This window comes from Pundamilia nyererei, unplaced genomic scaffold (genome assembly GCF_000239375.1).
Source record: "Pundamilia nyererei isolate P.nyererei 1_Seehausen unplaced genomic scaffold, PunNye1.0 scaffold00003, whole genome shotgun sequence".
NCBI lineage: Eukaryota > Metazoa > Chordata > Actinopteri > Cichliformes > Cichlidae > Pundamilia > Pundamilia nyererei.
This window is the reverse complement of record NW_005187404.1, coordinates 3,518,863-3,529,929: the sequence shown is the minus strand read 5'-3', so window position 1 is coordinate 3,529,929 and position 11,067 is coordinate 3,518,863. Positions and strand designations below refer to the sequence as shown.

Below are 11,067 nucleotides of genomic sequence, written 5' to 3'. Positions count from 1 at the left end.
CTCTTTGGGGGGGTTACTCCCACTAGGTTTATATCTGGGACTCCCCACCATTTGACCTTAGAACTGAAGAAGCTTCTCGGATGAGAGGTAAAACATCTTCAAGCAACTTAAAGAAGTCCAGACGCTTTTCTTTCCAAGCTCCTTTGACTACGATGACCTGGATGACTGAGAACCTTCACAGACATGTCAGCATGTTATTTCATTAGGAAAAGAACACAGTGTAGACAAGAGTTACAATCCACACAATCCAGCAAATGGAAAGGAAACTATTTCCATGGCTTTCAGGAACCAGAGACAGTGCTGCACTTCTACCACATGAAGCACCCTGTCAGTTTCCATAGCAGCAGCTAGAATAACTCAAGGTTAAGTAAACATATGGCACAAAAACACAACAATAATATGAGACTCACCTTGAAAAGCTCCACATTGAAATAAAGACCATTTTCCCATATTGTTTTATTTAAATAGCTTAATTATGAAAATTTAGCATTAAAAACCACTTTAAGTTTCACAAATGTGTTCATATGCAGAAAGAGAGAATAATCTTGCACATACCCTATGCATTAAAAAAACAAAACAAAAACAACAGCGTTTATACTCAAATTTTTACATTTATAAACCAAAGTGTGGTTTTCTACGAGCAAAAACAAATGACCATACAAAAGCAACAATTAGTGGCTTGATCAAAAAAAAAAAAAAAAAAGTAAGACCAAAGTAAAAAATAAAGCGGCTACATGAGAGGATGTGGTATGACTGGATACATAGAGCTTGTTGCAGAATTGCTTCCATTATCATGAGATGTGTGCTGTGTTTGTAAAAGAAAGAAAGTTGTTATAACCAACAACAACAGCATGATAGCCTGTGATGTAAATGTGCCCCTGTTTAAAAAAAAGAAAAAAAGCTTTAAGGCTTTGTGGAAAAGAGACTGGACAGAAATCCACATGTCCTGTGTAGTGTTGAACAGTTTATATTTTGAGTCTTTAGCTTCAGCTGTGCTATCAAAGGCACAGAATAATCACACCGATGTTGGTGATACAGGTATAAAAGAACTATTTCTATTCATCTTTCCCTGAATGTGGTTGGTTTGAAACAACAGCAAAACAACCAAACTTGATAATATATACTGCAGATGTCACCACTGCATGAAGTGCCACTCCCCTTCCCTTCTCCCAGGGAAACACGTTTTTTTCCTCTTCTTTAAGTGCATCTCAAGCACACATTGTACCATCATCTGTCATCAGATGGTGAATCTGGTCTTTGATTGCACTCAAGTGCATTAAGCCATTAGTTAAGTCCGAAAACTGTGACACGCACAGTAAGGACTAAAGCTACGTCTGTGTTTGATTTCCATGGACCTACAGAGATTTTCTGCATGACTCCTGTAACGCTGGGTTTAAAATATTCATAAAACTAAATGTCCACAACTAAAACTCACCCTTCAAAAAGGCACTGCCAACTGGGCTAACCAGTAGAACTGTCAGGAGGTGTAAAGCTGGCTTTGTCTAAGGATGTCTCATTGGCCTTGAGCTTCCTGTCTTGTTTTGACTGTTGTTGTACACCACAGTGTTGCTCTGGCATGGTGCTGAGAAGGCACATTGGCAGGGCTTGTGTGGTCTCAGCAGCTTGTGGCCTGTTGGTGTCTCCTTTGGAAATCCTTTCTGATGGACCGGCAGAACCTGGCACAGTTGAGATTTGGATATTCTGCAGGATTTTAAGGTTGGGATAATTTCCTGACTCAGCCATAGCTTGATGGAGGTGCTCCCAAACAGTGATACCATTTAGATTGAGGCTGGGGTTTCTGGCAGCCTGGCACAGCAGCTCTGTGTGCTGCCGCAGCTGGGAGAGGTCCCTCTCTGTGGCGTTGCTCTGACGCATCAACTCCTTTGTGTGCAATGTAATGTCCAGCAGACCAGACTGTCTGAGGATTTTTACTGTGTTGAGAAAACGTCGGTGGCGAATACTGGTGGTGGCATCTCTGTTAAGTCCAGCCGAACTGGTTGTGAATAACGAGTAGCTGGTGTCCTGACTGGATACAGATGGGGATCTCTGGCTCATGGAAGTAGGGGTGGGACTTGAGGCAGACAGTTGATCTTGGGGTGGAGAAGAACACGGCATGCCAGTCGCTGAGAGTGCCAACTTAGGTTGTTTATGAAGGTGCTGCTCTGGCAGATTTCGGGTCACAGACGGGCCATCACCCTTTTGTTCTGAGCACACCCTCTTGCTGAGACTCTGGCATTCGTGGATTGAATATTTATCCGGTGGTTTCTTGCTGGGATGTGGCGCTATGCGTGGGTAGGAGTTCAGTATGGGTAAGTAGGAACCAGGTATTTTCCTTTCTGAGACATTAAACTTTCGGGACAAGGGCTTTGATAGCTGGAAGGTAGCAGGCAACAATCCTGGCTGCTGGAGAAGGATTATTTGACGAGAACCCGAATGGTTGATGTCAGTGACGCTGTTTCCCCAGAGAAGCTGGCCTCTTTTCTGGGTCACATCTGACTGCTGGAACAAAACAGGAAGAGAAAAGTCAATATGACACACTGGTGAGGAGCTCCACCGTACATCTGATGTGAACATTATTTTTCTTTCTGAAAGACTATCCTGTGTTGGTTGTATCCTTCTTTACCTGGTTAAGCATCGTGTTCTTGATCATGTAAACAGGTGGCTGGTCATGACCATCAGGCATCACAGAATGCTTTCCAAGATTCCTTTGCATACGTTCTTGGTTTTGTGACGTTTCTGCATGTTCACTGGCTCTGAACTGGCTTTTGTTTCTCTTCTGGTCCTCCAGTTGCCAGTCTGAACCATCTGCAGAAAAGTTATTACAGGAAGAAATGCTAACAGCTGAACGCCACATTCAAGAGGATAGTTGAACTTTTTGTGACACAATGCAGCAGAAAGATGTTTTTTCTTCCCCTCACTACCTTATCAGGCAGTACCAAATCAAACTAGGCAAACATTTGCTTTATTCTCACAAAAGGGAAGACAGGAGCGACATGCATGCTTTCCTACAGTCAACACTTCTTTTGTGGTATCAGTAACACAGTGTTCGTATTTCTGTTTTATTTATTTTCTTATTTGTATTTGAAATTAAAAAAAAGTGCATTAGATGCTCTTAAATGACTCAAGCCACACAAGAACGTCCAACAATACTCATTGCATTATGATTTTCTTTTAATCAACTTTCACCGTGTCCCTTAGGAATGTCGCATAGATGAAAATCTAACCCCAAAAGCTAAAACTATATATTTGTAATAACCTTTTCACTTTGAATTCAAGGAGATGCTTTAGATATTATTCCAGCAAAGTTGAAGTGAAGGTATCAATGCTTGCACTGGCTTGTATATAAATCTAAAAAGCATGGTGAATAGCTATGAAATAAAATATGAAACGTTCGCTATATCGACTTGGACTCACCAGAGAAGCCAGAGTCCTTCTCGGAGCTGCAGTGGGAGCCCCTCCTGCTTGAGTCATCTTTGTCTTTAATGTCACGTATAGCCAGTAGAGCTGTATTGTTGCTCTTATCTTTAACTTTCTTGCTGGGTGCAGCACAAAGACTGTGCTGATCCAATGGAGGCTGTTCCTTTGGCATACTGGACCCTATCAAGAAAATCAGAGAAATTTAAATAGCTCCTCTGTGCTAAGATGTAGGAAATAGTAACCCTAAACAGGTTTACCATATATATAATCCACAAATAAACAGCAATATCCTCATACTTCATACTATAGGAGGGTAACTGTTTCAGTTTAATTTGTAAAATGGAATACTCTGTTTCAGATGATGTATGGTTAAAATTCCTTAGACAGCAACATTAACCACAGTGTTGAACAGATGGTCCTAACATCACTCGCTAAGACACAGTTAGACAGATACTTTTTAAGTCCTAACCATAAACCAGATCTTGACATACATTTAGGACTCTATTAAGCCATGTACATGCCCATATGTTTTTTTAATTAATTAATTAATCAATTAAAAAAAAATAAATCACAAAACTGGATTTTAAACAATCAAAGTGTGATTGAAGCACATACTCTCAACTTTAACAAAAATGTTGCACAAATTCAGATTCAGAGGCTCAGAAGCAATTGGACAAATCCCTGATGCCAGGTGCGTCCCAGCCCTGTGTTTTATTTCCTTGAGAAATTAAACAGATAAACAGATCCATGGTTAATTGCAAGAGCTGTTTTTCACAGGGTGTCCTTTCACTGGAATGAAGGTCCAAAGAGAGAGTGTTGCAAGTGAGGCTGGAAAAAATGAAATCAAATAAAAAATAAAATAAAAAACTATTAGAAGGATAGCATACAATGTTTACCAACAATTTGGTAGATTCTTGCAGTGTTTCCTGAAAACCCTCTCCTGTCTGATCATTTCCTGATAACATTTACATTTACAATAATTGATTACACAGCAGTGGAGAGTAGACTTTATCAAAGCAGATGTCTTTCTGAAAGCGCTGTAACTAAGTTTCTAAAGTTAGAAATATCCTGTCTCAGAGTGACGCTGAAAAACTAGTTCATGCATTTATTACTTCCAGGCTGGACTACTGTAATTCATTATTATCAGGATGTCCAAAAAACTCGCTGAAAAGCCTTCAGCTAATCCAAAACGCTGCAGCAAGAGTCCTGACAGGGACTAGAAAGAGAGAGCATATTTCTCCCGTTTTGGCTTCCCTTCATTGGCTTCCTGTTAAATCCAGAATTGAATTCAAAATCCTGCTCCTCACATACAAGGTCTTAAATAATCAGGCCCCATCTTATCTTAATGACCTTGTAGTACCATATCACCCTATTAGAGCACTTCGCTCTCGCTCTGCAGGCCTACTTGTTGTTCCTAGAGTATTTAAAAGTAGAATGGGAGGGAGAGCCTTCAGTTTTCAGGCCCCTCTTCTGTGGAACCAGCTTCCAGTTTGGATTCAGGAGACAGACACTATCTCTACTTTTAAGATTAGGCTTAAAACTTTCCTTTTTGCTAAAGCATATAGTTAGGGCTGGACCAGGTGACCCTGAATCCTCCCTTAGTTATGCTGCCGGGGATTCCCATGATGCATTGAGTTTTTCCTTTCCAGTCACCTTTCTCACTCACTATGTATTAACAGACCTCTCTGCATTGAATCATATCTGTTATTAACCTCTGTCTCTCTTCCACAGCATGTCTTTTATCCTGTCTTCCTTCTCTCACCCCAACCGGTCGCAGCAGATGGCCGCCCCTCCCTGAGCCTGGTTCTGCCGGAGGTTTCTTCCTGTTAAAAGGGAGTTTTTCCTTCCCACTGTCACCAAAGTGCTTGCTCATAGGGGGTCATATGATTGTTGGGTTTTTCTCTGTATCTATGAAGCGCCTTGAGGCGACTTTTGTTGTGATTTGGCGCTATATAAATAAAATTGAATTGAATTGAAGACGACTAAGGCTAAAAGAAGATGACTAAAGACCATGATGACATTATTTCCTTGGTTGATAGGAACTTGACAACAGCTAACCAGGTGAAGAACAGAGGAAATAGGTGAGGCAATCATTGTCAAGGTAACAATCAAAAGACACATTTAAGAATGGAAATACAGAGCTGATTACACTCAAGAACAGGAAAACCAGATAAGACTTTACAAGAATATACCAAAGTTAGTCTGCACCACAATGTTGAGAAAAGTATTCTCAAAGACAAAAACAGTCCATGAACCAAAGCATACTACATCATCTGTCAAATATGGTGGAGGGAGTATTATTCCAGTGGAACTAGGTCACTAGGATTTCTTGATGAGATGTTTGCTGATAGAAGAGGCAAGAGGAAACGTCTGTCCAGATTCTGCACCTCACAATGCAAATGGATATGTACCCAAAGCCTACTGCAAAAGCAACTCAACAGTTTCTAATGGCAAAGAAATATTTTCTTCAATAGCCAAGTCTGTCGCTTGAGCTCAGCTCAACAAAGCAATGTTCGATCATTTAACGCAATGTTCGATCATTTAATGCAAAACTAAATACAGAAAGGCCCCCAAACAAGCAGTGGCTGAAAATGGCCGCAGTAAAGGCCTGGAAGAGCATCTCAATGAAGGAAAAACAGCATTTGGTGATGTCCACGGGTTCTAGACTTCAGGTAGTCATTTAGTGTGAAGGACTTTGGTAAATAAATAACACAAATAACAATTCTTATATTTAAAATTGTTTGTTAAATTATTTGTAAGTCTCTTGTAATAGTTGTAATTCCTAAATAGTAAATGCAAATTGCATTTAATTTTTGCATGCCTTCAGCTTACTCCAACCACATATTGACAGTTTGATTTATAACAAACTTCTACAGAGGGAAAATTACAAAAAATTCTTTACCCAGTAAATTGCTGACCTAATTGTATAAAGCCCAATGCCTTTGGAGTTAGTCTACAAAAAAAGTACTGTTGTTTGCACCACAGTACTCCATGGTGCAAACAACCAAGATTTCTGCCAAAGGCCTGTGAGAAATACCATCAAACAGACATAAATGTTAGTTGATGGATCTTTGCTAAATAAATAAAAATAAGTTTGTTTGCAAGACACTTACTGACAGGGCAGTATATGTGTAAACAATAGTTCAAGATTATAGGAAAGACAACAGAATTACATACCAGCATCATCTGATCTTGTTATTCAATTAGGACTCAACTGTACCATGTATCAGCATACAAATACATATAATTATATTAGGAAGTTAAAGAAAAATGGGTTTCTGGTTTTCTAATTTTCCAACAACACATTTCACACACGTTTGCAGCTTACCTGCTTGACCCCACACCACTGTCTGCTCAGCTGTGATGTGCACTCTGCTTCATGTGCTGCAGACAGTCACTCAGCTGGGAAAAACTATCTGCCAGCACCATTTCTAAATTGCCCCAAGCATGTCACCCTGCATTATGTTCTGTAAAACAAAACGTAAAGGACGAAACAAGTAATCATATCAATTCATACTGTACAACGCAGGCACCGATATAAATAAACTGACATGATAAAGCTCGGCTTTAATGAAGATACTAAAATGACTTACAATTAGGCTGTAATACACAGAACTCCTCATGTTGCCCACAAACTGTAGCTACAATCTGATATTATCCCTCTGTGCTCTCTACTGTGATTTCTCTGTCTCAAAGATGAGTTGAGATGATAACGATTTAACTACAGCAGCATGCATGGCTGTGCAGTTGAAGGACTTTTAACTTTAATGGCTGCTCTTTAAGAATTTAAAGATATTATCCTACCAATCGGGTGGGCTTGACTGATGACATCATCACAGCATTTATGATATTATCGGGCTGGTTCCATGAAGGCACCACAGCCCGCTGTCAGCTGAACAACACCACTCTTCCCCCCCACCCCCCGTGTTATGTAATACCCAACTTTAAGTCCGGCCCTCTTCTTACATACACTTCCTCTCACACAAACAAAAACATAAAAAATACATTTAGTATCCACGGTGGTGGCAATATAAACGCTGTGTGTAGATTATCTGTTGACATAAGCTAAACGTAAAACCTCCACGTAAAACAGCCAATTATACCATTCTAAGGCTTGTTTTCTAGATTCTCTGCTTTTTTTTTCAATGCTGTCCATAAACGCTCAAATGTTATAGCTGTTGTATATCCAGTATGCATATTTTATATGTGCTTTGTCAAATTTGCCGTTTTAAAAAAACTAGGGTTAAAACTGTTTGAAATTAGGCAACGTCCATCAAACTGTTTAAGTTGAACGCCATATGCGATAAATTTCAAAATAAAACGCACAGCTTAAAAAAAAAAAAGTAAAAAGACGCGGTTCTGTGAATAGTATCACATATTTTATACACTACTCAGTGCAATATATAGTTGTTTGTTGAGTTTAGGTTCTTTCGTCACTACTTACCTGTACTTTTATCCAACCGGACAAACTGCGACGATTTTGTTTTGAAATTACAGTGGCTAAATTTTTCCTAGCTTGACGTCGCCGATCCCAGAAACGATCCGAAAAAGTGAAAACAAAACATAACCAGTGTCCGCACGCTGTCACTCGATCCTGTAAGTATGAACAACACTGTGGGAGGACAGCCCAGCGGCGACACAATTAAACGTGTGTTCGTCCTGTTTTACCTTAACTGAACCCACAGCTGCCTGTTGTACCACCTACCACACACACACACGAAACGAGCTCTCTCCGCCAGCTAAGCTCCCATTGGTCCGTGACAGAACTCCAAGAGCCAATCAGAGGAAACACGTGCGCAGGAAGGCAGCGCTTGTGCAGGAAACCAACAGGGTCAAAAGACATTTGCGAAAGGACAGTTTTCCAATTTCATTGTACTACTGTACTATATATGACTGTGCAATGACAATAAAGATATACACATACATACATACACACATACATAGATGTAGTCAGGACGATTCAACAGTAAGTGTTTAATTTATGGAATAATGAACCTAGAGTACCTAGGTCAGATGAGCCCAAACACTCTGCTAATGCAGTGAAAGCATTGATAGTGTTCCATTGCGTGCGTTGGTTTTTTTTAGTCTTCCTAGAGTTTGGGGATCATCTTGACAGAACAGAACAAAAAGACAAGCAATACCATTCCTGAAGACTCAAAGAAATTTAGAGTGTTCAAGTTGTGTTTAAGAATAAATGTGGTCAAAGCAAATATTGACAGACAAGTTCCAGTTTCCTGTACATTGGCACAATACGTCTCTGCACCCATTTCCACTTTTTCTAGCAAAATATAAAGAAATTAGAGGTGGCTTCAGACTTTTATACTTTTTATTAAACATTCCTGTGCCATTGAAAAGAAACACTTTCCAGGTGCCACTGGACTTAAATGCATTCCACATTTATACAAAAATGAATAAGCCGGATGTCAATACTCAGCAACAGACACTTTATTTTTTTACATTAAAACTTTCTCAAATAACTTGGCATTCAGACCACATCCTCTCCACAAAATGGCAAGACAAGGACACATCAATACAGTTCAAATATATATTTCTTAAATCAGCTACAAGATAAGTTCATAAAACAGGTGTGCTGCAAAGTTGGTCAGTACATATGTCTGGCAACAAATTTTACTTGTTTCTTTACCCAATTACATGTCAACACTTCATGATCCATAGTCAAGATGATACTGCTTTGGTTGGAAGTTTTTTGTCAAAGGAATGACATTCTTGAGTTATACTAGTGTAGTATAACTAGTTTGTACAAGTTTAGCACCTTTGAAGCTCAAGAATGTAATCAAGTTGTTTCAAATCAGGTATGTCAACTGCATACACCCAGTAGACTGGAGGCATTTTTCAGTCCTGGGTGTCTACTGACATGCATGGTTTCTGGAGATGAAAATTTAAGAAAAGTAGCACAGGTCTGAGCCTTGGCAGCAGCACTGGCTAGAATATGCATGATCTTCATAAGAGTAGCTTCACTGAAAAGAAAGAAAGAAAAAAAAAAGCAGCACAGACATTAAACTAACCACTACGAAAGTAACAAAGCTTTGTATAGATGTAAATGTGGTAACTAATTAATTTGTGATGAATAAAGGTGTTGCTGACCTGCCAACATGAATGCTGGAGACTAAACACCAGGCAGCCTCTCCCTCTGGTGTTGTAGGCTCCTGCACAACTTGGCGGGCCAAACAGAGTGCGGCTCCAGCGAGCTGAGCGGGCAGAAACACCACACACTGGCCCTCCAGGAGCGACAGCTCCAGCAGATAACGAGCCATCCACACCACCTAGTGCCACAAATAACAGGATGGTGTGACACTGGATCTTTCTGATCAATATGTACAAAACATCTTGACAAAAATGTTGTCCATCTACCAAGGCACTGCAGTGAGCAACGGAGGCAAAAATAAGCAGGAAATGAAGAGGTTGAGAATAGGATAGCTCAAACTTGAGGCCGGAGAGGACTTTGCGTTCCATTCGCAGAAACTGATGCTTAGTATAGGTGTGATCCATCAGGGAGCAGAGTCCAGACACCTGGAGCAATCACCACAAGATAGAACAGCTTTAGAAAAGAAGTTTGTCGTCTTAACTTGCAAGATTAAAAATAGTAGTGAATCTCAAAAGATCATAAGGTGAATGGTGTTTTTTGTATTAACTGAAAAGGTAAAACTTTCATATATTCATTACAAAATGTGAAATATTTCATACACTTCATTTTTATTGTTATAGCATATAGCTCGTGAAAACTCAGAATTCCAGTATCTCAAAATAATATTTCTTAAGATGAATACCAAAAAAGAATTAAAAAGTTGAGCTTCTGAAGAGTATGTTTATACACTCAGCACTTCGATAAGAATTATTTAGCACAAACTAATGCATCAGTGCTGGATGGCATGTGGGTGATCAGCTTGTGACACTCCTGAAATGTTACTGAAGCCAAGCTGCTTTGATAGCTGCTTTCAGGCCATCTATGTTTTTGGGTAGGGTATCATCTTTAGGTAGTTTGTTTTCACCTTTCTCTTACCAAACACAAAAAAAAAAATAAAAAATTCCACGTGAGCTTCAGGCCAGATGAATAGGCTGGCCAATTAATCACAAAAAACAAGAGGACATAAAATATATTTATGAAGGCATGCCAAATTACACTGTATTGAACATGCTCATGGCTTATTTAGAGATCCAAGGATGCTGTATCTATTCAGACATTGAGTGCTGAGGCAGCATACCTCAGGGAGAAGACACTCTTCTTTCTTGGCAGCAATGAAGAGACAAACCATGCCAAGGAGCTGCAGATTGGCTGTGGTCACCTTGATTAGTCGCAGTGAGCGGTTGAGGAGGTGTATAGCCAGATAAAGGGTCTCATCTTGAAAGTGCATAATTTCCTGGGAAAAAACAAAACCGGACCTTCATACTCTATATCAGGGGTGTCAAACTCAAATACACAGTGGGCCAAAATTCAAAACTGGAACAAAGTCGCAGGCTAACGTTAATATTTATTGAAATATATTTATTCCTCCAGATATAAGAATGAATCTTTTCTTATGGACTCAAACACGTTTTGCTGAAAAACTGAATATGGAACAAGCAAAGCTTAATACTAAACAATATATATATTAGCTGTATAATACCAGTAGGCCAGCTCTAATAATAATA

At 39.6% G+C, this 11,067-nt stretch overlaps 2 protein-coding genes across 5 annotated transcripts in view; both read right to left on the bottom strand.

The window, feature by feature from the left end:
- Positions 1 to 448: 448 nt before the first annotated feature.
- On the bottom strand, positions 449 to 8,143 carry LOC102214442 (CLOCK-interacting pacemaker). Of its 3 annotated transcripts, XM_005720696.1 has the most exons (6): positions 8,086 to 8,143; positions 7,862 to 8,011; positions 6,746 to 6,884; positions 3,415 to 3,597; positions 2,624 to 2,805; positions 449 to 2,499 (listed from the first exon to the last, which is right to left on the bottom strand). In XM_005720696.1, exons 4-6 carry the CDS (start codon positions 3,587 to 3,589, stop codon positions 1,462 to 1,464), a joined length of 1,395 nt encoding a protein of 464 aa, XP_005720753.1. In that variant the 5' UTR covers positions 3,590 to 3,597; positions 6,746 to 6,884; positions 7,862 to 8,011; positions 8,086 to 8,143; the 3' UTR covers positions 449 to 1,461. The 3 variants fall into 3 exon arrangements, with proteins under 3 accessions (XP_005720753.1, XP_005720752.1, XP_005720754.1); XM_005720695.1 differs by having other exon boundaries at positions 7,862 to 8,137; XM_005720697.1 differs by lacking the exons at positions 7,862 to 8,011; positions 8,086 to 8,143 and adding an exon at positions 7,222 to 7,299.
- Positions 8,144 to 8,840: 697 nt separating this feature from the next.
- The window catches only part of ccnp (cyclin P), a 4,638-nt gene continuing 2,411 nt past the window's right edge, over positions 8,841 to 11,067 (bottom strand). For both annotated transcript variants that reach the window (XM_005720693.1, XM_005720694.1), the window contains exons 6-9: positions 10,641 to 10,796; positions 9,790 to 9,948; positions 9,523 to 9,701; positions 8,841 to 9,395 (exon numbers count right to left, since the gene is read on the bottom strand). In XM_005720693.1, coding sequence (XP_005720750.1) covers positions 9,236 to 9,395; positions 9,523 to 9,701; positions 9,790 to 9,948; positions 10,641 to 10,796 — 654 coding nt within the window. In that variant the 3' untranslated portion in view covers positions 8,841 to 9,235. The remainder of the gene's footprint in view (positions 9,396 to 9,522; positions 9,702 to 9,789; positions 9,949 to 10,640; positions 10,797 to 11,067) is intronic.

What these genes read in the sequence shown, in the direction of transcription:
- LOC102214442 (XM_005720696.1), bottom strand. Translation starts at nt 3,589, where the DNA reads ATGCCAAAGGAACAGCCTCCATTGGATCAGCACAGTCTTTGTGCTGCA. An exon ending in GAAGGACTCTGGCTTCTCTG is followed by an intron (nt 2,806 to 3,414) that starts GTGAGTCCAAGT and finishes ACTTTTCTGCAG; the next exon opens with ATGGTTCAGACTGGCAACTG. An exon ending in AGAACACGATGCTTAACCAG is followed by an intron (nt 2,500 to 2,623) that starts GTAAAGAAGGAT and finishes GTTTTGTTCCAG; the next exon opens with CAGTCAGATGTGACCCAGAA.